The 26,956-nt window shown below is 50.9% G+C and overlaps 1 protein-coding gene across 1 annotated transcript in view; it reads left to right on the top strand.

Moving 5' to 3' along the window:
- The window catches only part of NCAPH (non-SMC condensin I complex subunit H), a 172,609-nt gene that overhangs the window by 82,529 nt on the left and 63,124 nt on the right, over positions 1 to 26,956 (top strand). The window contains exons 6-11 of the mRNA XM_075346202.1: positions 2,687 to 2,802; positions 3,491 to 3,680; positions 3,801 to 3,892; positions 5,352 to 5,533; positions 9,582 to 9,730; positions 9,824 to 9,927. Coding sequence (XP_075202317.1) covers positions 2,687 to 2,802; positions 3,491 to 3,680; positions 3,801 to 3,892; positions 5,352 to 5,533; positions 9,582 to 9,730; positions 9,824 to 9,927 — 833 coding nt within the window. The remainder of the gene's footprint in view (positions 1 to 2,686; positions 2,803 to 3,490; positions 3,681 to 3,800; positions 3,893 to 5,351; positions 5,534 to 9,581; positions 9,731 to 9,823; positions 9,928 to 26,956) is intronic.

Raw genomic sequence — 26,956 nt, forward strand, 5'->3', positions numbered from 1 at the left:
CGTTTTGGGCATTACGACACCAGGCTACGGCTCAACAGGTGTGCCAGGCAGCTACCTGGTCGAGCCTGCACATTTTTCACCAAACATTATCAGGTGCATACCTATGCTTCGGCGGACGCCAGCCTAGGTAGAAGAGCCCTGCAGGTGGCAGTGGCTTCCCCATAGGGGAGGGCTGTCTTGCAGCTCTAACATGAGGTATTTCTTTACCCACCCAGGGACAGCTTTTGGACGTCCCAATCGTCTGGGTCTCCCAATAGAGCGCTGAAGAAGAAGGGAATTTTGTTACTTACCGTAAATTCCTTTTCTTCTAGCTCTTATTGGGAGACCCAGCACCCGCCCTGTTGTCCTTCGGGATTTTTTTGTTGTTTGCGGGTACACATGTTGTTCATGTTGAACGGTTTTTCAGTTCTCCGATGTTACTCGGAGTTAATTTGTTTAAACCAGTTATTGGCTTTCCTCCTTCTTGCTTTGGCACTAAAACTGGAGAACCCGTGATATCACGGGGGGGGTATAGCCAGAAGGGGAGGGGCCTTGCACTTTTTAGTGTAGTGCTTTGTGTGGCCTCCGGAGGGCAGTAGCTATACCCCAATCGTCTGGGTCTCCCAATAAGAGCTAGAAGAAAAGGAATTTACGGTAAGTAACAAAATTCCCTTCTTTTATGTGTGTGGAATGGCACAATAGGGGACCAGGATGGGACATTTAACAAGTTGTGGAAGGAATTGTCTGCATTGCAATGATTTCCTATGGGAAATCTTGCTTTGCTGAATGAGTAACTTGGTTAACAAGCACACTCCCAGAACGGATTGTTCTCGTTAAGCAAGGTTCCACTGTATTTGCTATTCCCCTTAGGGGACTTGAAGCTACGATCGTCTGAAGTGTATCCGCATCCGCACCGCTCTGTACAGTCCAAATCACCATCTCCTCTGAATGGAGGACCGTCGTGACAGACCGGTGTCATCAGCTGACCCCCGGCTGTAATGATAAGCCATCGATGCCGCACCATCACGTCACAAGAGCACCGATGGGAGCGGGTAATGCTGCTCCCCCCGCCAGCACGTGTTAAATCTCTCCGTCGTAGATTGACAGCGGGATTTAACTGGTTATCAGCCGCTGGCAGATTTCCGATCCACCCGCCACGATGGCCGATTAAATCAGCTGTCATCCGCAGGGAAAGATGCGGGCTCTGCGTGTGAGCCTGCATGAAAAGAAGGCACACGGCCAATGTCAGTTTACATCATATGTCATGAAGGTTAAATCTGCAGCCTGTACATTTTTTTTCAGCTTTTTTTTTTTTTTTTTTATACCCTAGTAAGCAATGAGGAAATGCAAAAAACATAACAATGCATTTTTACTGCTTTTTTTTATGGATAAAAGCAACTTTAATAAACATGCAATTATAATCTGCAGCTCAAAAAGCAGCAAAACCTTCTTCCTGTTAGCAGGTTCCTTAATGCCAAGAGAGCAGAAAGAAACAGCAAAAAAAGTCACTTGTGAACATAGCCTTACAATTGTAATGGTCTTAACCCCTTGTGTGTGAATTGTTACCCCTTCCCTAAAAACACAATAAAACAGATTATTATATGATCTTAAGATACAGATCAGAGTGACCGGGTCCAGGTCGACTCCAGGATCCTGATATACACTAGTGTCATCACTGAATGATGGCCGGATTTGCTCGTCATAATGTGGACTATTAGGATTAGAAAAACAAAAAGTCTATGGCACATTATGTAAGTTTATAGGGACAACCAAGCAATCAACTGAAAACATAGGGCCCAAACCTGCTCCAGAATTTTAGAAACACAGAAGAAACAAAGTTTTATAGGTGCAAAAATATAAACGTAGCTTTGTTTACTAGTTAAAATACTGTAGAATATAAAAAGCACAACATGTTCTGATGGATATAGACATATATCATGGATATATAACCGTGTACAATAAATTACAGAAACACACCGCAAAGACAATACAATGGACACAATGGCTAAGTATGGTGGGTAAGAACGGAATAAACACTGGAAAAATACTACCTCCAAAGTGGTGTCAAATTGACTAAATCCCCAAAGCTAAGAGCAGTAGTGGCTCAACCGGTAAGATATGAACAGAGAAGCAGTATGGAGAATTTATCTATTAAGCTAGTGCAAGGTACATGCAGATGAGGCAGAGATTCTGGATGGAGGACCCCGACGTACATTTCGCATAGAATTATAGCCGCTTATTCATGGAGAGACATTATGATTGCATCATCCTTTATGTTGGTCCCCCGGCAGGACACAGAATGAGGAGGTTATGTCCCCTTAGGACATTGCAGGCTGACCTCCCTGTGTCCTCACTGGACACTTTAGTAAGTTGTGCTTGAGTCTTTGTGCATAAACCAGCACGCTTCTATTCACTGGCCCTAATCAGAGGTCTTGAAAGTAGATCAGATGTGACACACAAGCTATAGTAGAAAATTATTGCATTACACTGGAAACCCCGAGTACCAGTCCTCGTCATGACTTACTGCGGGGGCCTCGACATTGCCGTTGTTCACACAGGCTCTTAACTTGTATGGGAGTGTATTGTGGGGCCGCTTTGCTTATTTTGGATTTCTGCACAGGGTTGATGGGTTATGACTGAGGGATTTGCACCCATAGGATTTTTCTGTCGACAGTATATATTCCTATTTTTATGTCCTGTCTCCTAGGAGATTCCAGTAAAGAAACTCAGAATAAAAAGCAGAGAAAAAGGCAGCATTCTGTGGAAACCATCGAGCAGAATCTGAACAATATTACCCGTTCTGCAGCCGACAGAGTGGATCAGGTACGGGCCTCATCGTAGCAGGATAAAGGGAACCTGTCATGTCCCCAAACACTATTATCCTGCTGATATAGGGTGCGCAGTGCGGCCTCCTTACTGAAAGTGCGGCAACTGGGAGAAAATTAATGTTTTTTTTCCCATGAGCCACCGGCTTTCAGTCATTGGGGTGTGACTACGCGACTTCAGTCACCGCTGTGCAGCTATCAAACCACAAAGGTGTGCTGTATGTGATGGCTGCAGCCGCTCTGTCCACAGTGACTGGAAGTAGGTGGCTACCGGGAGGGATAACGTTAATGTTCCCTGTAGCTACACTTTCAGTACTGCGGCCAGACAGCATGGTAACCCTATTAACCTGCAGATTAACTCTTTACTTACAGGTGAAAAGCATTTGGGAACAGAACAGGTTCCTGTTAAGGCCGGGTTCAGATGCTTGTATCAAAAAACGGGCCAGTCTATTGCTGTCTGTGGCATGTACTCTTCGTATATTGGACCAGACTAGTGCATACGGCAGTGTTCTCCACATGGTTTATGGCCTGTGTGGAAAAGCAGTGTTGTGCGCTGCCCCATAGGTTATTATTGGGTCAATGTGTGCCCGAAAATGTGGCAGTGGGAATGAGGCCTAAAATGTGGGTTCAAAAGAACTTTGAAGGACGGGAGAAGCGTACGTTCTCATGTGTGGTCTCTCCTGCAGGTAGACCCCCTCTTTCAGAAGGCAGCGGCCTCATTTGATGAGTGCAGTACGGTAGGGGTCTTCCTCACGGCCCTCCGCTGCTCTGACCACCGCAGTGAGCTGCACTTTGACGATTTTTTGATCCCACTCTCCACCATTGAAGAGGAGACGCCTCCTGCCCCCGACTCTGTGGACCCCGCGGAGCTGAAACGTAAGTCATCTGAAAGAAAGGCTCTAAAGGGAAATCCAGAGACTCTTTATTATCACACTTTATATTTACAGAAGTGTAGAAAGGAATTTTTAGTTTGTTTTTTTTTTAACCTTTTTGCAGCTCTGTTGGTTACTTGTGTAGAAAAGCGTCCATTGTGTCCTTCTCTCTGCAAGCTGCGCTCCATGCAGCCGGATGGAGACCTGAAAGATGAGGTATAACCATTCAGCCCTGTCCTCTTCCTGCAAAAACTGTTCTGTCTTAGTAATGTCTGCTGCTTTAGTTATTGGCCATAGAGATCCCGATTATCAGTGACCAAAGTCAGATTGAATCTTTTCATCCTTTTCTTTTTCTGTAACTCTGCCACCTCCTGGGGAAAGTGTGCAATTACATCTCTGAAGATGGTGTCTAGTTACTTCTTGAAATACAATCTAAATAAAAGCCCTAGTCTTCAGGCTGCTGTAGAAACCTCCTATGGAGGCGGCACATTGCACTCCCTTGCAACTGCCCCGTTTTGGTTTGCACCATTTTTTGCACATCAGGTCTATTGCTAGGCTGGTTTCATACATCCGGTTTTTGCCATCAGGCATGATCCGGCGAAAAAACTGATGAGACGCATCCGGCGAAAAAACTGATCCGTTGCATCAGTTTTTTCCATGCGTTCCTTCCGTTTTTTGACGGATCCGTTGGGATACTGAGCATGCTCAGTTCAAAGAACCGGATCCGTCGTTGGATTCCGTCATATGCCGGATGAAGACGGATCCGGCGCCCATAGGCTTCCATTATACAACATGCCGGATCCTGAGTGGTCCGTTTTTTTGCCGGAGACAAAAAAACGTTCCATGCTGAGTCCTTTCCGGCAGCCAGACGCAAGCCCATCAGGCACAATCCGGCGCTAATACTAGTCAATGGGGAAAAAAACGGATCCGGCGCCGGATCCGTTTTATCTGCATTTCGCCGGATTCTGCCTGACGGCAAAAAACGGATCTGTGAAAGCAGCCTTAGGTGTAATAATGTCCATCTATAACGCCACAAAGAGAGTGTAATATAAGTAGTGTATAATGTTGTATAATCCTCTGCTCCATGGCCCTGACTCATTTTTTTTGTCTAGTTTTTGCCCCCCCCCCCTTTTTTTTTTTTTTTTTTTTTTTGCTTTATGGGGGCAATTTAGCAATTCCTGATGTTTTCAGCTGATTTTTTATTTTAAAATTTTAAAGAAAAAAAATATATCAAAATTTGGAGCGACACGCCTCCAGTACACCCTGTAGTGATTTTATTCACATCAAGCAAAAAGTTTTCCCAATGTTTCACTCAAAGTTACAAAAAATGATAAATAACCAGAAAAAAAAGTTTTTTTTTCTGCGCAAAATCCCTGAATTATCTGCGTCACTTTTGAGGCAATAAACGTCAGCGAATCCCACAAGACAAAGTGACATAAACACAAATGATGACTCACGGCCTAAATATACAGCTCTTCTTGTTTGCGCATATTGCTCGTACACCTAACACTTGTGCTGTGGGGTCCATGATGGGACTTGTAGTGCAGATAGACATGATCCATATATAGTTTTACACCAGTTATTAGACCTATGCTCCGATTGTTACTACTTTGTGACTGATTCAATGATTTTGTCAATCACAAGACACAAACTTGTTGTCTCATCTTCCTTGCAGACCGTCTCTACATTAACCGATAAGTACAAGGAAAGCGACCATGCCTTTGACATCAATGCTGAGGTGGAGGATGATGGTCCGGAGATGGATGATTTTGATGCCGATATGTGTGAAGGGAATGAGGTGGAAGACCTTGGACAGTTCCCAGAACAGCGGGAAGCTTGTAGATCAGAGAGAAAAGGGTACAGCGCCTCCTCTTATCCTGACACGTGAATGCTGACGAGTTCCCTCCTGGGACATAGTACAAAGAATGAGGCTTGCTTTTCAGACAGCATGTCATCGCGATGATTCTTTCTCACATAGACTAATAGGAAATAGAGCATTGTACGATCCTTACACTGAATAGTCATTCATCCAGTTGACTATATGAAATAGTACATGAGCAGCCGGCCACATTTTCCCAACAAACGTAGCCACTTTCTCTTAGTATCTTGTGAGACTGCCATATCAGGCCATGTTGTTTTCCTACTCCACCTAACTCCCTCTACCCTCTTCCCCTTACCCTCCTTTCCCCGTCCACCCTCCTTTCCCCGTCCACCCTCTCCCTCTCCCCCCCCCCTCTCCCCCCCCACCCTTTCTCCCCCCCACCCTCTCTTCCCCCGCACCCTCTCTTCCCCCGCACCCTCTCTTCCCCCGCACCCTCTCTTCCCCCGCACCCTCTCTTCCCCCGCACCCTCTCTTCCCCCCACCCTCTCTTCCCCCCCACCCTCTCTTCCCCCCCCACCCTCTCTCCCCCCCCTCCCTCCCCCCTCTCCCCCCACCCTCTCTCCCCCCCACCCTCTCTTCCCCCCCCCTCTTCCCCCCCAACCTCTCTTCCTCCCCCCACCCTCTCTTCCTCCCCCCACCCTCTCTTCCTCCCCCCACCCTCTCTTTCCTCCCCCCACCCTCTCTTTCCTCCCCCCACCCTCTCTTTCCTCCCCCCACCCTCTCTTTCCCCCCCACCCTCTCTTTCCCCCCCACCCTCTCTTTCCCCCCCCACCCTCTCTTTCCCCCCCACCCTCTCTTTCCCCCCCCACCCTCTCTTCCCCCCCCCACCCTCTCTTTCCCCCCCCACCCTCTCTTTCCCCCCCCACCCTCTCTTTCCCCCCCCACCCTCTCTTTCCCCCCCCACCCTCTCTTTCCCCCCCCACCCTCTCTTTCCCCCCCCACCCTCTCTTTCCCCCCCCACCCTCTCTTTCCCCCCCCACCCTCTCTTTCCCCCCCCACCCTCTCTTTCCTTCCCCACCCTCTCTTCCCCCCCACCCTCTCTTCCCCCCCACCCTCTCTTCCCCCCCCACCCTCTCTTCCCCCCCACCCTCTCTTCCCCTCCCCACCCTCTCTTCCTCTCCCCCCCCTCTCCCCACCCTCTCTTCCCCACCCTCTCTTCCCCTCCCCACCCTCTTCCCCTCCCGACCCTCTTCCCCCCCCCCTCCACCCTCTTCCCCCCTCCACCCTCTCCCCACCCTCTCCCCCCTCCACCCTCTTCCCTCCCCCTCCACCCTCTTCCCTCCCCCTCCACCCTCTTCCCTCCCCCTCCACCCTCTTCCCTCCCCCTCCACCCTCTTCCCTCCCCCTCCACCCTCTTCCCTCCCCCTCCACCCTCTTCCCTCCCCCTCCACCCTCTTCCCTCCCCCTCCACCCTCTTCCCTCCACCCTCTTCCCTCCCCCTCCAGCCTCTTCCCCCCCTCCAGCCTCTTCTCCCCCCCCCTCCACCCTCTTCTCCACCCTCTTCCCCACCCCCCTCCACCCTCTCCCCCCCCCCCCCCTACCCACTCTCTTCTCCCGGCCACCCTCTCTGTCAGAGCCCTTTGGCAGCACTTTTTGCAGATCTCTCAGGAGCAGCGATCACGTACTGCACTGCCTGACCTCGCCTGCACTATGTGATCCTCTCCCTTCGTTCCCACAATGTCCTGCTGTTAATTTGCACTAATGTTGTGCTAAGAAAAACGATGGGGAGAGTGGTATATACCTAGGGGGAGAGTGCACTATTGGAAGTGATCTTGGGAGGAGGAAAAGGGAGAATAGAAGTGCTAATGGGCTACAAGAATCAAGGAGGAGTGTGGAAAGTGTAGAGTTGATCTATAAGACAATGCAAGGAAAAAACAAAAGCCTTGGGGAGAAGTGATATGCAGGATGGGGGCGGGGAGGAGAGCGCTGCTATCATTTAATAGAAGAGCAGGTGTAAGGCTATGTGCGCACGTTGCGTAAATACATGCAGTTACGCTGCGCTTTGTAGCGCAGCGTAACTGCCTGCGTCCCCTGCACAGTCTATGGAGATTGTGCAGGGGCCGTGCGCACGTGGCGTCTTAGAGCGCAGCGCTTCGGCTGCTGCCCGAAGCGCGCGTTCTGAGAAGTGACATGTCACTTCTTCCGTGCGCTTTGCCGGCAGCCCCTGCTCTGTCTATGGCAGGAGCTGCAGGCAGAGCGCATGGAATCGGCTTTTTTTTTTTTCTCTACGGACATTTTCTGCAGCGATTTGAAGCGCACGTGTGCTCTCCAGATCGCTGCAGAAATTTCTGCAGGACTAGTACGCAACGTGCGCACATAGCCTAAGTAGTAAGGGAAAGGCATGAAGGTCCAGCTCTGATTACTGAATGCTGCTCTGAGCCTTGTGCAGCAGGGAGGTTGTTATAAGCTGTTGGCCTTTATACAGTGTGTGACGCTGCGCCTCCACCGCCTGCAATCCGCCCTGCTTGTCTGTTACTGTGCTCTGATTGGTCTTTACAGCAAGTTCCAAATGCAGGAGACACCTGTTAGGCATTGCTTTAAAGGGAACCTGTCACCAGATTTGTCCCCTATAAGCTGCGGCCACCACCTCTTGTATACAGCATTCCAGAATTCTGTATATAAGACCTTAGGCTGCTCTGTGTAATGTAAAAGACATCTTTTATTATACTCCCCTGCAGGACGGTCTGGTCCGATGAGTGTCGCTGGTGTCGGTCCGGTGCTTCCTTTCTGCTTGCAGTCGCCGGCCTCCTTATTTCATCTGGATGATGCTTCCTACATCACCCACACAGTGTCCTCCTTTGTGCTTCTGTGTAGGTGCACTTCTCTCTACACTACTGAGGGCATATAAAGTACTGTAATGCGCATACGCGGGGAAAGGTCAAAGACCGCCCGCACTTGCGCACTACAATATTTTGATCTGCCCTCAGCAGGGCAGAGAGAAGGACGTGTCATCCACAAGGGGCTGTGAATGAGGACGGCGATGGACGGCAGAGAGGAGGCGCTGGATCAAGATCAGTGACGCCCATCGGACCAGACCCCGCCCCACAGGTGAGTATAATAACAGCTGGGTTTTTTTACATTATACAGAGCAGCCTGGGCTCTTATATACAGTGTTCTATAATGCTGGATATAAGGACTCACTGGTGGTGGCCGCAGCTTATAGGGAAAAACCTGGTGACGAGTTTCCTTTCAAGTGAAACTGTTATCAAGTTTTTTTTTGTTTTTTTTTTGTTTTTTTGTTTTTTTTTTACACCTAATCTGAGGACAGCATAATATAGGAACAGGGGACCTGATTCCAACAATGTGTCACTTACTGAGCTGCTTGCTGTAGTTTTCATAAAATCACTTTCATCTGCTGAAGATCTACCAGTTCTCTGAATACTTTGCTCTGTATAACCCACTCCTGCCACTGATTGCCAGATTTCTGCCTATTCACAGTGTACACAAAGAGTTGCCAATCAGTGATATGGGTGAGGTTACACAGAGCTCACCATTCAGAGAACTGGTAGATCTGCCGAAAATTAAACAAGGATTTTATCACAATGTCAGCACACAGACCAGTAAGTGACAAATCAATGGACTCGGGGCCTCTTTCTTACATCAGTTTTCTCTGAAATGGGGGACAAAAACCTGTTGACAGATTCGCTTTAAAGGGCTGTATTTTTGGTGAAAAAAACATTACAGGTTTTGCTACATTGGCAGTCTAATGAGTATACGATATGTTGAAAGGATAGTGGTCATTTACACCCTTTGCTTTGTCCATAGCAGACTGCATAACGAGTCACCAGACAATGTGTCAGTGAGCTGCTTTTGACGGCATGGTCTAAAAGCCTTCTGTCCTCCATGAGCCATCTTCTAATCTGATTCATGACCAAATCAATGTTCTCCTTATAAATCAGCACAGAAGCTGGAGAGAGGAAAGTGCCTGGTCTGCGAGGACCGTGATAGTATGTAGGGGACTGTCAGACCTGGAGCAGTCGTTTTCCTCCGGGATAACTCGCAGTCACTTTTTTTTTTTCCCAGGCCGCAGATTACTAAGCTGTCAGAAGCAGACATTGGTACCATGTGCCTCCAGCTGTCCTCTTGTCCCGGGGAGTATTCGTACTTCAGTCCGCGCACCATGTCCATGTGGGCGGGGCCTGAACACTGGCGGTTTCGCCCTAAACAGAAATGTGAGTGTTTTCCCTTTTTCTTTTGAAGCATCTTACAAAGTGAGAAATTGGATCCTTTATCAGTCACCGCTGTCTCCGTTTTATTCTTGCTAGTTGAGTCTGCCGGTGACGGTCAGAAAGTCAAGAAGGCAAAGAAAGTTTTTGTGCTCAACTTCGAGGAGGATATTGATTTTAAGGTTCATTTCTGTAAGACTCGGGTAAGTTGGTTCAATGTTTTCCTTTTCTTTTTCTCTGACATAACGCGTGGTGGCGTCAGCTTATAGCTATGAAATGTCTGGTAAATGTCCTTCTGTTACCAGTAACACTCTTAAAGGGGTTTTCCACTACTTTTTCACCCACTTGTCATATATTATAGCTCTTCGATACCTTTTGTTATATACTTGTATTAGATGTAGATGTATGAGAGCATCTCAGTAGGAATCACATAGTACTGGATTGTTATGCAGATTCTTGTTCCTCCCCTGTTATGTCTGATACTACATTTTCTGGCATAGTAATCAGACAAAACGAAAATAAGTTGTCATTGGGCTCCTGATGGTGGGTGTGGACGTTTTGGAAGCATGACAGCTTGCCTGAGCATGCCTCCTGAAGACACAATTAGTCAAACTGAGCTGACAGCTTAATTCAGCTGTAACAGCAGGGGCCTACACCTTTGCTAGTGAAGTGCTGTGAGCTTCATTTCAAAAGCAAAGGGTTTAGATAATCCAATCACTGATGTTGACAGCTGAAAAATGCAGAACAGCAGTAGCAGGATGGTACTGGCCATCTTGCAATTGCCAGATTGCCTTATACCTACCCTGGGCCGCTCTGACACTTTGTATCTCTCAATATTTTCAGCAGTGCAGGGCGGATAATAGAGGGGGCATGCTAAGTGCAGGTTCACAGGCCACTGCAATGCATGGTGGAACTTGTAGTAATAGAGCACAGTAAACTGGGTAGAGGAAGTGACGGATGTAAACAGAACTGCAGCTGCAGAACCCAAGTAATGCTATCTGCATGATAAAAGGTTTATATTACTATAACAAGGGCATTGATACATTTAGTGGCACATAATAGCATGATTGATGACTAAAAAATGAAATGAGTTAGGGTAATGGATAACTTCTTCAAGAATTGCAAGTGGTTTGGGTAATAGAGTGGACATAAAAGACCCCACAGCTCTCTGCAACATCTGTATGATACATACACAAGGGTGCAGGTGGTATACCTAACACAGGACTAACTGGCAGGGGCAGTACGGCGCCAAGATGCAAGGTAACAAATATCAAATTATCCTTTAAATTAAATGAGAGTTTTGTGGGTTTTATTCTCTCTCGTGTCTTAGGATGGGTCAGATAGTGGGCATTCACATAGGATCACAGCAATAAAGGAAACCTGATGAAAGGGGTTGTCGGCCTTAGGGTACTCTGTTACTCCAGGTTTGTGAGTCGGTTTATCTTCTGCAAGTCAGGGATGTAATAAAATGACTCTTCAGACATTGCTCATGTCTGATCTGTGCCATTGGGGGTATAGCAGGTAGCACCAGGCGCATGCTTAAGGCTATGTGCACACTAGAAAATGGACTTAAGAAAAATCTGCACCCTCTGGCAGAATACCGCACCCACGGCAAAAACCACAGTAAAATCTCACCTCCATTCTTCCGTGGGTTGGTCCCTTCGGTTTTTTACCATTATCTATGGCAAAAACCGCAGGTACCTGTGGAAAAGAAGGGACATGCTCATTCTTTTTGCTGCAGAAATTCTGCAGCAAAACCTGTAGGGGAAAAACCGCAGTGTGCGCACAGCATTATTTATTTTTTTTTTTTTACCATAGGTATTGCTGGGGAATGACTGCAGAGAGGTTATGAACATTTCTTCATCGTTCCTTATGGGAGACCCAGACCATGGGTGTATAGCTTCTGCCTCCGGAGGACACACAAAGTACTACACTAAAAGTGTAGCTCCTCCCTCCGAGCATATACACTCCCCGGATGACAAATCCAACCAGTTCAATGCTTTGTGTTCAGGAGGTCACACACACACATGCATCCTCTGAATTTTGATTTTTGATTTCAAAGATTTGGAAGAAAAGCGGGTCCAATCTGGACTCCCGGCATGTCCCTTCTCACCCCACTGTGTCGGCGGTGCTGTTAAGGTTGATTTTACAAGGCTGGAGCCTTCACATGCCGCGCTCCTTCACCATCCCCTGAGGCTCTGGCTTGAAGTGGGAGCCATCACGGTTCTCACTGCTTTGCAGGAGACCGGTCTCCATCCGCAGCCCTTTTCAGGATCCTGCCGGACGGAGCGCTCACCTCCCAGGGACCTGGCACCTGCGTCTCACAAGCTAAGTACTGAGACGTTATTACCACAGACAGTGGTCTTTCCAGGGGTCCCTTGTACTTTATATATTGGGGAGAGTGTGTTATATAACTGTGTTAACATTTTCGGCCGCTTCTCCAGTTTTCACTGGAGAACCGCGCCGATGGTGCCTGCACGCTGGCCGCATGTTTAAATCTAGGCCACGGCTTCGCCTGAGGCCTAGTTTCGATTCACTACCTCTGCATGTCAGTCGTGCAGAGGGACAGTGTGGCTCCGCCCAGCGGCTGTTCAGCACAGGGAACGGACACTCCTCACTGAGAAAAGATTCCCTCCCCTGTATACCTCATTTGCCCTCCGGATCCCGCTCTCAGAGTAGGCCCCGCCCCCTCTCCTCGCTCCGGCGCCATTTTCTCAGCGTTCTCAATGTCTGCATAACCACATTGTCACAAATGGGGGCCTGGACTGGGGGATCTGGAGGGCACAGAGATGTCCCTATGTTAAACTGTCTGGCAAGCCACAACCTCCGGTTGTGCAGCTGCTTATATACTCTGTTTATATACTCTGCTGGGGGTCATTCTGGACAGAGCCCCCACTTCTGCAGCATGTCTCACATCAGAGCAAGGCTGCAAGGCTGTTCTTAATATGCACTGCATGTAGACTCGTACTGCCTGTACCGAGCACATAACCACATTGTGATGCTTGCTCTAACATAGTGGTCCCTCAGCCTGGAAGCTCATCAGTGGTCCCTCCGGCTGCTCCGGCTCCGGTGGCTGAACCCCCGGTTTGGGTAGAATCCCTCTCTCCAGGGGACAGCTGTCCCGGACACTGCTGAGCATGCATCAGCCCCCTTCTCAGGGCGCTTCTGCTGCTACGTCTCGCTCAGCAAAGCTCACAGAGGATTCTTCATCTGGTCTCAGACCCCGTCCTCCTAAAATGGAGACGCAGGGTCCTCTTTCCTTCCTCGTCCCGCGGCTCTGATTCACGAGCTGACTCGCAGGACGAGGAGGATGCCTTTACTAGGGGCTCGGACGCTACTTCATGTACCCCATTGATCCGTCCGAAGGTGACGCAGATGCTAATGATTTCATTGCGTCCAGTATATTTGTACTGGACCTCAATCCGCCTGTATCAGGGGAGCATCCCCCTCTGGCAGAAAGGCATCAGTATACCTTAAGAGAACAAGGAGTGTGTTCCTTAACCACTCCAGTTTTTCAGCCCACTGTGACCAAGCCCAGAGCCCGTCCTGACAGACGCTTCCCAAAGCGTGGTTCTGATGACTGTTTTCCCCTTCCACCAGAGGTGGTCAAGGAGTAGGCTCATTCACCAAGGGTGGACCCTCCGGTGTCTAGACTTTCAACCTGGACAGTTGTATCAGTGGCTGACGGCACCTCTCTAAGGATTCCACTGTCCGCCAGGTTGACCTTCTGGCCAAAGAGGCGGCAGGGGCCTCGTTCTCCCCATCTTTTGCAGCAGTGCGGGCTCTCAAAGCCATCTCTGCTTCTCTGGAGGAGATGCATTCCCTCACCAGGGACTCTATGCCCGAAATGGTTGCCTTAACTTCCAGGCTTCAGTCTTTTCATCCTATGCCATGTCTACCATGCTGGAGACTGTCACCGCACTGCGGTGGCCTCGGCTACTTCCCTTGCTATCCGCAGGCTCCTGCGGCGTCGAGAGTGGAAGGCAGATGCTTCTTAAGAAGTTCCTTGCTGGGCTCCCTTTTGCTGGGACCAGTCTATTCGGTGAACAACTGGATGAAATTATTAAGGAAGCTTTTGGCAGGAAGAGTACTTCCATGCCACAAACCCAGAAACCTGTCCAGGGCAGGAACCAGTCGAGGTTTCGTTCCTTTCGTTCCTCTAACTGGTCGTCCTCTAAGCCCTCGGCCTCGTCCACTAACTCAGCCAAGGTCCGTAAACCAACTGGCGCATGAAGCCGCGTCCTCAGAAGTCCGCAGGAGCTGCTGCCACCAAGGCAGCCTCCCCTTGATTATCTGGCCGTGCCAGCAACGTCCTTTGGTCGGTGGCAGGTTCTCCCACTTGGGCGACGTGTGGTTTCAACACGTCTTCGATCAGTGGGTGTGGGATACCATCTCCCACGGCTACAGAATAGAATTCTATCCAGCCCGCCAAACAGATTTTTTCTGTCAACTCCCCCCTGCTCCAAGGCCGCCGCCTTCTCTCAGGCCGGGGCATTCTTGAAGGCCAATGGAGTAATTGTACCAGTTCCCGACTGGGAACGGTTCTGAGATTTCTACTCAAATCTCTTCCTAGTCCCCGAAAAGTACGGTGCCTTCCGACCTGGATCTCAAGCTTCTCAACAAGCATGTTCAGGTGCGGCATTTTTGCATGGAGTCTCTGCGATCAGTCAATGACCCAAGGAGATTTCTTAGCATCCATCGACATCAGAGATGTCTATCTGCATGTGCCAATCGCAGTTTCACACCAGCGTTGGCTACGTTTTGTAATCGGAGAGGAACATTTCCAATTCGTGGCTCTCCCCTTCGGGTTAGCCACGGCCCCTTGTGTATTCACCAAGCTCATGGCAGCAGTGGTTGCGGTTCTGCACCTCCAGGGGTTGGCAGTGTTTCCTTACCTGGACGACCTTCTAGTCAAGGCTTCATCCAGTGCAGACTCTCAGCGGAGTGTCTCGCTCACTCTCAGCGGAGTGTCTTGCTCACTCTCGTCACACTTGTTCCATTCGGGTGGCTTGTCAATCTGCCCAAGTCCACTCTGACCCCGACCCAGGAACTTACGTTCCTAGGGATGCAATTCGAGACTCTGCTGGCACTTGTGAAGCTGCCCTTAGTCAAACAGCAGTCCCTTCATCTGGCGGTTCGCTCTCTGTTGAGGTTCCGCCGTCATTCCATCAGGCACCTCATGCAGGTGCTGGGTCAGATGGTGGCGTCAATGGAAGCGGTTCCCTTTGCCAGTTCCATCTGCGTCCCCTGCAGCTGGACATTCTCTGCTGTTGGGACAAGCGGACCTCTTCCTTGCACAGGCTGGTGGCTCTGTCGCCACAGACCAGGAGCTCTCTTCAGTGGTGGCTTCGGCCCCTCTCTCTGTCCCAGGGACGCTCCTTTCTGGCCCCGTCCTGGGTGATTCTTACCACGGATGCCAGTCTATCCGGCTGGGGAGCAGTGTTTCTCCACCACCGAGCACAGGGCACTTGGACTCCGTCCGAATCAGCCCTCTCGATCAATGTGCTGGAAATCAGAGCTGTGCTCCTAGCTCTCGTAGCTTTTCACCACCTGTCGCCAGCACATTCGAGTCCAGTCAGACAACGCGACAGCAGTTGCCTACATCAATCACCAGGGCGGGACTCGCAGCCACCTAGCCCTGTTCAACGCATCCTTCAGTGGACGGAGGACTCCAAGTCCACCATATCCGCAGTCCACATCCCAGGCATAGAAAACTGGGAGGCAGATTATCTCAGCCGTCAAACCGTGGACAGCGGCGAGTGGGCCCTGCATCCGGCAGTATTCCGGTCAATCTGCCGCAAGTGGGGCACTCCGGAAGTGGATCTAATGGCATCCCGGCACAACAACAAGGTCCCGGTTTACGTGGCTCGCTCCCACGATCCGCAGGCCTTGGCGGCGGACGCGCTGGTTCAGGATTGGTCCCAGTTCTGTCTGGCCTACATGTTTCCCCCTCTAGCTCTCTTGCCCAGAGTCCTGCGCAAGATCAGAATGGAGGGCCGTCGGGTCATACTCATCGCCCCAGACTGGCCCAGGCGAGCTTAGTTCCCAGACCTGCTCCGTCTGTCCGTAGAGGTGCCGTGGCATCTCCCGGACCGCCCAGACCTTCTCTCCCAAGGTCTGCTTTTCCGCCAGAATTCTGCGGCTTTCAGATTGACGGCGTGGCTCTTGAGTCCTGGATCCTTACGGCTTCAGGCATTCCTTCCGAGGTCATCTCCACTATGACTCAGGCTCGGAAGTCTTCCTCGCCCAGGATTTACCACAGGACTTGGAGAATTTTCCTGTCCTGGTGTCGCTCTTCCGGCCATGCTCCTTGGCCGTTTTCCTTTCCGACCATCCTGTCCTTTCTACAGTCCGGTCTGCAGCTAGGACTATCTCTCAATTCCCTTAAGGGACAGGTCTCGGCTCTGTCAGTGTTGTTCCAGCGGCGTATCGCCCGACTGGCCCAGGTGCGCACCTTCATGCAGGGCGCATCTCACATCTTTCCGCCTTACCGGCGGCCTCTGGATCCCTGGGACCTTAATCTGGTCCTCACGGCCTTACAGAAACCCGCCTTTGAGTCTCTTAGGGAGGTTTCGTTGTTTCGTCTTTCACAGAAAGTGGTCTTTCTGGTGGCCATAACTTCTCTCAGGAGAGTCTCTGATTTGACTGTGCTCTCTTCGGAGTCACCCTTTTTGTTTTTTTCACCAAGACAAGGTGGTTCTCCGTCCGTCTCAGGGCTTTCTGCCTAAGGTGGTGTCTCCTTTCCACCTTAACCAGGACATTTCATTGTCTTCCCTTTGTTCGGCCCCTGTGCATCGCTTTGAGGAAGCGTTGCATGCTTTAGATTTGGTGCGGACGCTCCGGATCTATGTGTCACGCACCGCTGTTCTTAGGCGGTGCACCTCTCTTTTTGTGCTGACCACAGGTCAGCGCAAGGGTCTCTCGGCTTCTAAACCGACCCTAGCTCGTTGGATTAGGTCGGCCATATCCGATGCCTACCAATGTTCTCAGGTGCCTCCCCCGCCGGGGATTAAGGCGCACTCGACCAGAGCTGTCGGTGCCTCTTGGGCTACGGCTCAGCAGGTCTGTCAGGCTGCCACTTGGTCTAGTCTGCACACCCTTTCGAAGCTCTACCAAGTGCATGCTCATGCTTCGGCAGATGCGAGCTTGGGCAGACGCATCCTTCGGACGGCTGTCGCCCATTTGTGAAGTTAGGTTTTGCCTACTTCTCAGTTTTCTGTTTATTTCCCACCCATGGACTGCTTTGAGACGTCCCATGGTCTGGGTCTCCCATAAGGAACGATGAAGAAAAAGAGAATTTTGTTTACTTACCGTAAATTCTTTTTCTTATAGTTCCGACATGGGAGACCCAGCACCCTCCCTGTTGCCTGTTGGCAGCTTTCTTGTTCCGTGTGTTTTCACCGGCCGTTGTTGTAGACAGAGGTTCCGGTTATTCCGGGTTTTACTCTATCTCTACTTATGGGTGGATGTCCTCCTTTAGCTTTGGCACTAAACTGGTTGGATTTGTCATCCGGGGAGTGTATATGCTCGGAGGGAGGAGCTACACTTTTAGTGTAGTACTTTGTGTGTCCTCCGGAGGCAGAAGCTATACACCCATGGTCTGGGTCTCCCATGTCGGAACTATAAGAAAAAGAATTTACGGTAAGTAAACAAAATTCTCTTTTTTTCTTCATCGTTCCTATGGGAGACCCAGACCATGGGTGTATAGCTTCTGCCTCCGGAGGACACACAAAGTACTACACTAAAAAGTGTAGCTCCTCCCTCCGAGCATATACACCCCCTGGATAACCAAATATAGCCAGTTCAATGCTTTGTGTTCAGGAGGCACACATCCACACATGCATTCTCATCTGATTTTTGATTTTAAAGAGTTTGAAGAAAAGCGGGTCCAAGCATGTCCCTTCACACCCCACTGTGTCGGCGGTGTTGTTAAGGTTGATTTCAAGGCTGGAGCCTTACATGCCGCGCTCCTTCACCATCCCTCGGGCTCTGGCTTGAAGTGGGAGCCAGCACGGTTCTCACTGCTTTGCAGGAGACCGGTCTCCATCCGCAGCCCTTTCAGGACCCTGCCGGACGGAGCACTCATCCCTCAGGGACCTGGCCCTGCGTCTCACAAGCTAATTATTTGAGACGTTATTGTCAGGGGGTCCCTTGCATCTTTATTGTGGGGGAGAGTGTGTCAGTTTACTTTGGTGACATTTCCGGCCGGTTCTCTGGTTTTCACCTGAGAACCGCGCCGAGGGTGCCTGCGCGCCAGCCGCATTGTAAAATTTAGGCTTCGGCTGCGGCCTACTTTCGTTTTCACTGCCCCTGCATGTCAGTCATGCAGAGGGACAGTGCGGCGCCGCCCACCGGCCGTTCAGCACAGGGGAGGACACTCCTCTCTGAGGAGATATTTCCTTCCCCTGTATATCTCCTTGGCCCTCCGGTTCCCGCTCTTGGACTAGGCCCCGCCCCCCCTCCTTGCTCCGGCGCCATTTTATCAGCATTCTCACACTGATCGGCGCTGGCTGCTGCATCTCTGCAACCTGTCTGGGGGTCCGAGCTGTGGGATCCGGAGGGCACACAAAACGGTCTGGTAAGCCACAACCTCTGGTTGTGGACCTTCTTATACACTCTCTGGGGGTCATTCTGAAGGAGTGTGTTCTTTACTGCAGAGCCCCCACCTCAGCAGCATGTCTCACACTAGGAGCAAGGCTGCAAGGCTGTACTCAATATGCACTGCATGTAAGCTCGTACTGCCTGAACCGAGCACATATCCTCATTGTGATGCCTGCTCTAACATGGTGGTGCCTCAGCCTGGAGTCTCCCCAGTGGTCCCTCCGGCTGCTCCGGCCCCGGTGGCTGAACCCCCGGCTTGGGTAGAATTGTTTTCTAAGTCTATCTCCCAGTCCTTTGCCGACTCCATGGGAGAGTTGTCCCGGACTCTGCTGAGCATGCATCAGCCCCCTTCTCAGGGCGCCTCTGCTGCTTCGGCTCGCTCTGCAGAGCTCACGGAGGATTCTTCATCTGCTCCCAGACCCCGTCCTCCTAAAAGGAGACGCAGGGTCCCCTCTCCTTCCTCGTCCCGCAGCTCCGATTCACGAGCCGACTCGCAGGACGAGGAGGATGTCTTTACTGGGGGCTCGGACGCTACCTCCATGTGCCCCATTGATCTGACCGAGGGTGATGCAGATGTTAGTGATTTGATTGCGTCCATTAATTCTGTACTGGACCTCAATCCGCCAGTATCAGAGGAGCAACCCTCTCTGGCAGAAAAGCACCAGTTTACCTCGCCTAAGAGAACAAGGAGTGTGTTCTTTAACCACTCCAGTTTTCAGGCCACTGTGTCCAAGCCCAGAGTCTGTCCTGACAAACGCTTCCTAAAGCGTGGTTCTGATGACCGGTTTCCTTTTCCACCAGAGGTGGTCAAGGAGTGGGCTCACTCACCAAAGGTAGACCCTCCGGTGTCTAGACTCTCAGCCCGGACAGTTGTATCTGTGGCTGATGGCACCTCACTTAAGGATCCCACTGACCGCCAGGTTGACCTCCTGGCCAAGTCTGTCTATGAGGCGGCAGGGGCCTCGTTCTCCCCATCCTTTGCAGCACTGTGGGCTCTCAAAGCCATCTCTTCTTCCCTAGAGGAGACGCATTCCCTCACTAGGGACTCTATGCCTGAATTGGTTGCCTTAACTTCCCAGGCTTCAGCCTTTTCAGCCTACGCCATGTCTGCCATGCTGGAGGCCTCTCACCACACTGCGGTGGCTTCCGCTAATTCCCTCGCTATCCGCAGGATCTTGTGGCTTCGAGAGTGGAAAGCAGATGCTTCCTCAAAGAAGTACCTTGCTGGGCTCCCATTTGCCGGGTCCAGGCTGTTCGGTGAACAACTGGATGAAATTATTAAGGAGGCTACTGGCGGGAAGAGTACTTCCTTGCCACAGACTAAATCCAGGAAACCTGTCCAGGGCAGGAACCAGTCGAGGTTTCGTTCCTTTCGTTCCTCTAACTGGTCATCCTCTAAGCCCTCGGCCTCGTCCACTAACTCAGCCAAGGACCAGAAGCCCACCTGGCGCAAGAAGCCGCGTCCACAAAAGTCCGCAGGAGCTGCTGCCACCAAGGCAGCCTTCTCTTGACTATCTGGCCGAGCCAGCAACGTCCTTGGTCGGTGGCAGGCTCTCCCACTTTGGCGACGTGTGGTTTCAACACGTCTCCGATCAGTGGGTGCGGGATATCATCTCCCACGGCTACAGGATAGAGTTCTCTTCCAGCCCGCCAAACAGATTCTTTCTGTCAACTCCCCCCTGCTCCAAGGCCGCCGCCTTCTCTCAGGCCGTGTCATCCTTGCAGGCCAACGGAGTAATTGTACCGGTTCCCGCCAGGGAACGGTTCAGAGGTTTCTACTCAAATCTCTTCCTAGTCCCCAAAAAGGACGGTTCCTTCCGGCCCATCCTGGATCTCAAGCTTCTCAACAAGCATGTTCAGGTGCGGCATTTTCGCATGGAGTCTCTGCGATCAGTCTTTGCCTCAATGACCCAAGGAGATTTCCTGGCATCCATCGACATCAGAGATGCCTATCTATCTGCATGTGCCAATTGCAGTTTCACACCAGCGTTGTCTACGTTTTGCAATCGGAGAGGAACATTTCCAATTCGTGGCTCTCCCCTTCGGGTTAGCCACGGCCCCGCGAGTATTCACCAAGGTCATGGCAGCAGTGGTTGCGGTTCTGCACCTCCAGGGGTTGGCAGTGATTCCTTACCTGGACGACCTTCTTGTCAAGGCTTCATCCAGTGCGGACTGTCAGCGGAGTGTCTCGCTCACTCTCGCCACTCTTGTTCAATTCGGGTGGCTTGTCAATCTGCCCAAGTCCACTCTGACCCCGACCCAAAAACTCACGTACCTGTGGATGCAATTCGAGACTCTGCCGGCACTTGTCAAGCTGCCCTTAGTCAAACAGCAGTCCCTCCATCTGGCGGTGCGCTCTCTGTTGAGGCCCCGCCGTCATTCCATCAGGCACCTCATGAAGGTGCTGGGTCAGATGGTGGCGTCAATGGAAGCGGTTCCCTTTGCCCAGTTCCATCTGCGTCCTCTGCAGCTGGACATTCTCCGCTGTTGGGACAAGCGGACTTCTTCCTTGCACAGGTTGGTGGCTCTGTCGCCACAGACCAGGAGCTCTCTTCAGTGGTGGCTTCGGCCCCTCTCTCTGTCTCAGGGACGCTCCTTCCTGACCCCGTCCTGGGTGATCCTCACCACAGATGCCAGTCTATCCGGCTGGGGAGCAGTATTTCTCCACCACCGAGCACAGGGCACTTGGACTCCGTCCGAATCAGCCCTCTCGATCAATGTGCTGGAAATCAGAGCTGTGCTCCTAGCTCTCGTAGCCTTTCACCACCTGTTGGCGGGCAAGCACATTCGAGTCCAGTCAGACAACGCGACAGCAGTTGCCTACATCAATCACCAGGGCGGGACTCGCAGCCGCCTGGCAATGTTGGAGGTTCAACGCATCCTTCAATGGGCGGAGGACTCCAAGTCCACCATATCCGCAGTCCACATCCCAGGCGTAGAAAACTGGGAGGCAGATTATCTCAGCCGTCAAGCCGTGGACAGCGGCGAGTGGGCTCTGCATCCGGCAGTGTTCCGGTCGATCTGCCGCAAGTGGGGCACTCCGGAAGTGGATCTAATGGCATCCCGGCACAACAACAAGGTCCCGGTTTACGTGGCTCGCTCCCACGATCCTCAGGCCTTTGCAGCGGACGCGCTGTTTCAGGATTGGTCCCAGTTCCGTCTGTCTTACGTGTTTCCCCCTCTAGCTCTCTTGCCCAGAGTCCTGCGCAAGATCAGAATGGAGGGCAGTCGGGTCATACTCATTGCTCCAGACTGGCCCAGGCGAGCTTGGTTCCCATACCTGCTCCGTCTGTCCGTAGAGGTGCCGTGGCATCTTTCGGACCGCCCAGACCTTCTCTCCCAAGGTCTGCTTTTCCGCCAGAATTCTGCGGCTTTCAGATTGACGGCGTGGCTCTTGAGTCCTGGATCCTGACGGCTTCCGGCATTCCTCCCGAAGTCATCTCCACTATGACTCAGGCTCGGAAGTCTTCCTCGGCCAAAATTTACCACAGGACTTGGAGAATTTTCCTGTCCTGGTGTCGTTCTTCCGGCCATGCCCCTTGGCCTTTTTTCTTGCCGACCATCCTGTCCTTTCTACAGTCCGGTCTGCAGCTAGGACTATCCCTCAATTCCCTTAAGGGACAGGTCTCGGCTCTGTCAGTGTTGTTCCAGCGGCGTATCGCCCGACTGGCTCAGGTGCGCACCTTCATGCAGGGCGCATCTCACATCATTCCACCTTACTGGCGGCCTTTGGATCCCTGGGACCTTAATCTGGTCCTCACGGCCTTACAGAAGCCCCCCTTTGAGCCTCTTAGGGAGGTTTCTTTGTTTCGACTTTCACAGAAAGTAGTCTTTCTGGTGGCCATAACTTCTCTCAGGAGAGTCTCTGATTTGGCTGCGCTCTCTTCGGGGTCACCTTTTTTGGTTTTTCATCAAGACAAGGTGGTTCTCCGTCCGACTCCGGACTTTCTCCCTAAGGTGGTGTCTCCTTTCCACCTTAACCAGGACATTTCATTGCCTTCCTTTTGTCCGGCTCCTGTTCATCGCTTTGAGAAAGCGTTGCATACTTTAGATCTGGTGCGGGCGCTCCGGATCTATGTGTCACGCACCGCTGTTCTTAGGCGGTGCACCTCTCTTTTTGTGCTGACTACAGGTCAGCGCAAGGGTCTCTCGGCTTCTATACCGACCCTAGCTCGTTGAATTAGGTCGGCCATATCCGATGCCTACCAGTGTACTCAGGTGCCTCCCCCGCCGGGGATCAAGGCACACTCGACCAGAGCTGTCGGTGCCTCTTGGGCTTTCAGGCACCAGGCTACGGCTCAGCAGGTCTGTCAGGCTGCCACTTGGTCTAGTCTGCACACCTTTTCGAAGCACTACCAAGTGCATGCTCATGCTTCGGCAGATGCGAGCTTGGGCAGACGCATCCTTCAGGCGGCTGTCGCCCATTTGTGAAGTTAGGTTTTGCCTACTTCTCAGTTTTCTGTTTATTTCCCACCCATGGACTGCTTTGAGACGTCCCATGGTCTGGGTCTCCCATAGGAACGATGAAGAAAAAGAGAATTTTGTTTACTTACCGTAAATTCTTTTTCTTATAGTTCTGTAATGGGAGACCCAGCTCCCTCCCTGTTGCCTGTTGGCAGTTTCTTGTTCCGCGTGTTATCACCGGCTGTTGTTGTAGACAGAGGCTCCGGTTGTTCCGGTTTTTTGCTCTATCTCTACTTGTGGGTGGCTATTCTCCTTCAGCTTTTGCACTAAACTGGCTATATTTGGTTATCCAGGGGGTGTATATGCTCGGAGGGAGGAGCTACACTTTTTAGTGTAGTACTTTGTGTGTCCTCCGGAGGCAGAAGCTATACACCCATGGTCTGGGTCTCCCATTATGGAACTATAAGAAAAAGAATTTACGGTAAGTAAACAAAATTCTCTTTTTTGCAGCAAAACCTCATCAAAAACCGCAGCGTGCGCACAAGGCCTAAAGGCATGGTCCACTACTCAGAATTAGTGTTAACATTGATGTAAAGCTCATAGGGAAGGCGTTTCTCAAATACCTTGTGTAGTACATTATGGTTATGAGTGGCGCTATTGTGGTCCGCTCATTCCCTTCATGTGACCCCCGGGATCCTTGATCTCTGAGATCCGGTGATGTCACATCAACTTCCAGTTGACCCAGCATCACCAACGCAGCTCCAATCTTCCTGAGTGACTGGGCTGTGGGCAGAGTTTCACCGCTCGTTACAGCCTAGCATCTCGCACGCTCTCTCCTTCACTGCAGAATGCCACAAGCAGGAGCGATGCTGGGCTGTAACGAGCGGTGAAAGGCTATGTGCACACGTTGCGTTTTATTCAGCGCGGAAAAAAACGCACCCTCTGGCAGAGGGGAGAATTGTAAACAATGCATTTTGGAAAAAAACGCATCAAAAAACGCATTTTCGTGCGTTTTTGACCACATGATCCAGTGACAGTGCCACAGTACATCCAGTACACAGTGCCAGCCTTCCTGCAGAGATGTGAGTGTTGTCCACGGGAGAACGCAGCTGGCCATGCCCACGATTTGGGTTCAGGCTGCTGTGAACTTTAGCTCTATTTTACCTGTAGAGAACACTCTTGTCTCCGCAGCATAAATTGACATGCTGAGGCTCGGGAAGCCACGCCGCAGGTCAGTTTATGCTGCGGAGAAGAGAAGCACAGTGGGCACGGGATTTCTAAAAATCCTTCCACTGTGCTTCTACTGCACAACACAGCATTATGGATGCAGGGAAAACACTCTGCGCCCAAAACTCTGCAAACCCTGATCGTGGGCACACAGCCTAAAATGTGTCAATGGATATCAAACATATATATAACGTCCCACACCCGCTGCATATTCTAAGCTGGCGCCCTTTAGTGCCTTTCATGTGGCACTAAAGGGTGCCTAGCCTTGTATTTAGCCCCAAAAAAAAATAATTAAAATTAATGACGTGGGGTCCCCCCTATTTTTGATAGCCAGCTAGGGTAAAGCAAACAGCTGTAGCCTGCAAACCACAGCTGACAGCTTCATCTTGTCTGGTGATCAATTTGGAGGGCTCCCCAAGCTGTTTTTTTTTTTTTAATTTATAAATAATTAAAAAAAAAACAAAAAACGTGGGGTCCCCCCCAAATTAGATCACCAGCCAAGGTGAAGCTGACAGCTGGGGTCTGGTATTCTCAGGATGGGAAGAGCGATGGTTATTGGACTCTTCCCAGCCTAAAAATAGCAGGCCACAGCCGCCCCAGAAGTGGCGCATCCATTAGATGCGCCAATCCTGGCGCTTCGCCCCAACTCATCCCGCGCCCTGGTGCGGTGGCAAACGGGGTAATATATGGGGTTGATACCAGATGTGTAATGTCACCTGGCATCGAGCCCAGCAATTAGTGATGTCACGGCGTCTATTTGATACCAGACATAACTAATTGACAGTAATAGCAAAAAAAATGACAACCAAAAAAAAATTTATTTGAAAAAACACTCCCCAAAAACATATCCTCTTTCACCACTTTATTGAAAAGAAAAAAAAATTGGGTTCGCAGTATCCATTTTTGACGTCCCACGTCGCCTCTGGACCTTCTAGAATATGGGGGGCACGCTCAGGGAACGTGTCCCCCATTTTCTAGTAGTGCAGATCCTCCATTTGAGGAGAGTGGGTGCAAAGAATCTGCACCCACTCTCCCCGGGTCACAGCTGCACAGTGCCGAGCAGCAGCAGCCAGCGCAGCTCACACTGAACACAGGAAGCCGTCAGCTGCTCGGCACATGTAACCGGCGCGCACTGTGAAGGAGGAGGCCGCAGTGGGATCAGCGCTGTGACAGGTACGGGGGTTACCGGAGGACACCGGGGGGAATAGGGGGTGACCTGACAGGGCCTGGGGAGCAGTTTTCTGTCGCATGTGTTATTGCACATGCGACAGGAGTAGGGCGGCCGGTGCGCTGCTGTGCGCGCGGCCATGTTGGATTTTCAGGAAGGGGGTCGGGGCGGGCACTTTGGCGACACCGGGGGCTTTCCTGAACTTTGCCAGGAAGTGAGGTCAACAGGAAACCTCTTGACCTCACTTCCAGGTAAATACCTGCGTTCTGTATGCCGACAAAGCCCGCGGACTGCAACAAAAAAGCAGCGAACTGCGGTGTAGCTGCGTTCTGACCCGAATCATTGATTTCAATGGGGGAGAGAACGCAGCCACAACGCACAAAAGAAGTGACATGCTGCTTTTCTTTCCGCATCGATTTTTGGCATCCAAAACGCTGCGTTTAGAAACGCAGCGTGTGCACTGATTTTTCGGCTTTCTCATACACTTTGCTGGAAAAGCTGAACGCATGCAATTTACCACTGAAACGCTGCGGTTCTAAACGCAGCGTTTCCGCGGTAAAAAACGCAACGTGTGCACACAGCCAAACTCTGCTTACAGCCCATTTACTCAGGAACACTGGGGCCGGCCGCGGTGATGTCAACTGGAAGTCACATCATCGGCTCTCAAAGGTCACGGATTCCGGGGGTCACATGATAGGGATGAGTGGACCACAATAGCGCCGCCCAGAGGCAGAATTGACTACACAAGGTATTTGACAAAAGCCTTCTTTATAAGCGTTACATCGATGTGGCCACTAATACTGATTAGTGGACCACCCCTCTAACCTCCGCTCCATGCATTGTCTATGGAACTGCTGGACATAGCTGTCGCTGTACTCCATTTTCTCTGGCAGCCCCATGGAGAATAAATGGAGCGGAGATGAAGCACGTGCACCTCTGCAGAGCCTGATTCAGAAAGCCGTTCTAGGGATCACTGGGGGTCCCAACGGTCAGACCCCAGTGATCAGTAAGCTATTTGCTATCCTATAAGTAGGGCATTTGTAGCTGTTGATTTTGGAATTAGCCCTTTAACACTAGAAGTCCCAGAGAGGGGTCATTTGACATTTTTACCATTGGAACCCTATGGAGCTCGAAATTTCTGGGACTTCTAGTGTTACCCTCTAGAGTTAAAAAGGGGTGGGGGCACCCAAAAAGCTTTCTATCTGATGCTGGAGCAGTGAGGCGTAACTTCCCTACTTCATGAATTGTGTATGGGAGGAAATACTATTACATAAAATGCTGTCAGGATAAATATTTAACAACTTTTTATTTTTACTTTCCATAACCCTTGAGACCGTGTCTGTAATGCATTATTAATATACTTTTTCTACCAACATCCAAACATTGTGCTAGGAAAATTTCCCTAATGATGGACCCCTAAAAAAACATATCAACGAGGCCGTCTGTACTGTGATCTGGAACAAAGTATTTAGTTATGTTTTCTCTGTTTCCCAATAGATACGGTACATAGCGGAGGACGGCTCCACATTACATGTAATACTCGCCTCGTGTGGTTCTGCGCGGCAGGTCGTCTAGGTGCAGAGTGTAAAGCCTGTGGTCAGATTTCAGGGTAGAAAGTGGTTGCATTTCACCCTGTACCACAGATGCATATACTGGAATGGTTTCTACAGCCCCCAAATATTTAATACTGAGGGATGAATTCCAGGATTAGCTGGCTACAGTTGTAAAGGGGGCACCAAGGGCATGCTGCTATACATCCCCTGGGTAAATTAAAGGGGTTGTCAGGACTGTGATATTGAATGCTTAGGTAGGGTTACTGATGTCAGATTGGT

Source organism: Anomaloglossus baeobatrachus, chromosome 4 (genome assembly GCF_048569485.1).
Source record: "Anomaloglossus baeobatrachus isolate aAnoBae1 chromosome 4, aAnoBae1.hap1, whole genome shotgun sequence".
NCBI lineage: Eukaryota > Metazoa > Chordata > Amphibia > Anura > Aromobatidae > Anomaloglossus > Anomaloglossus baeobatrachus.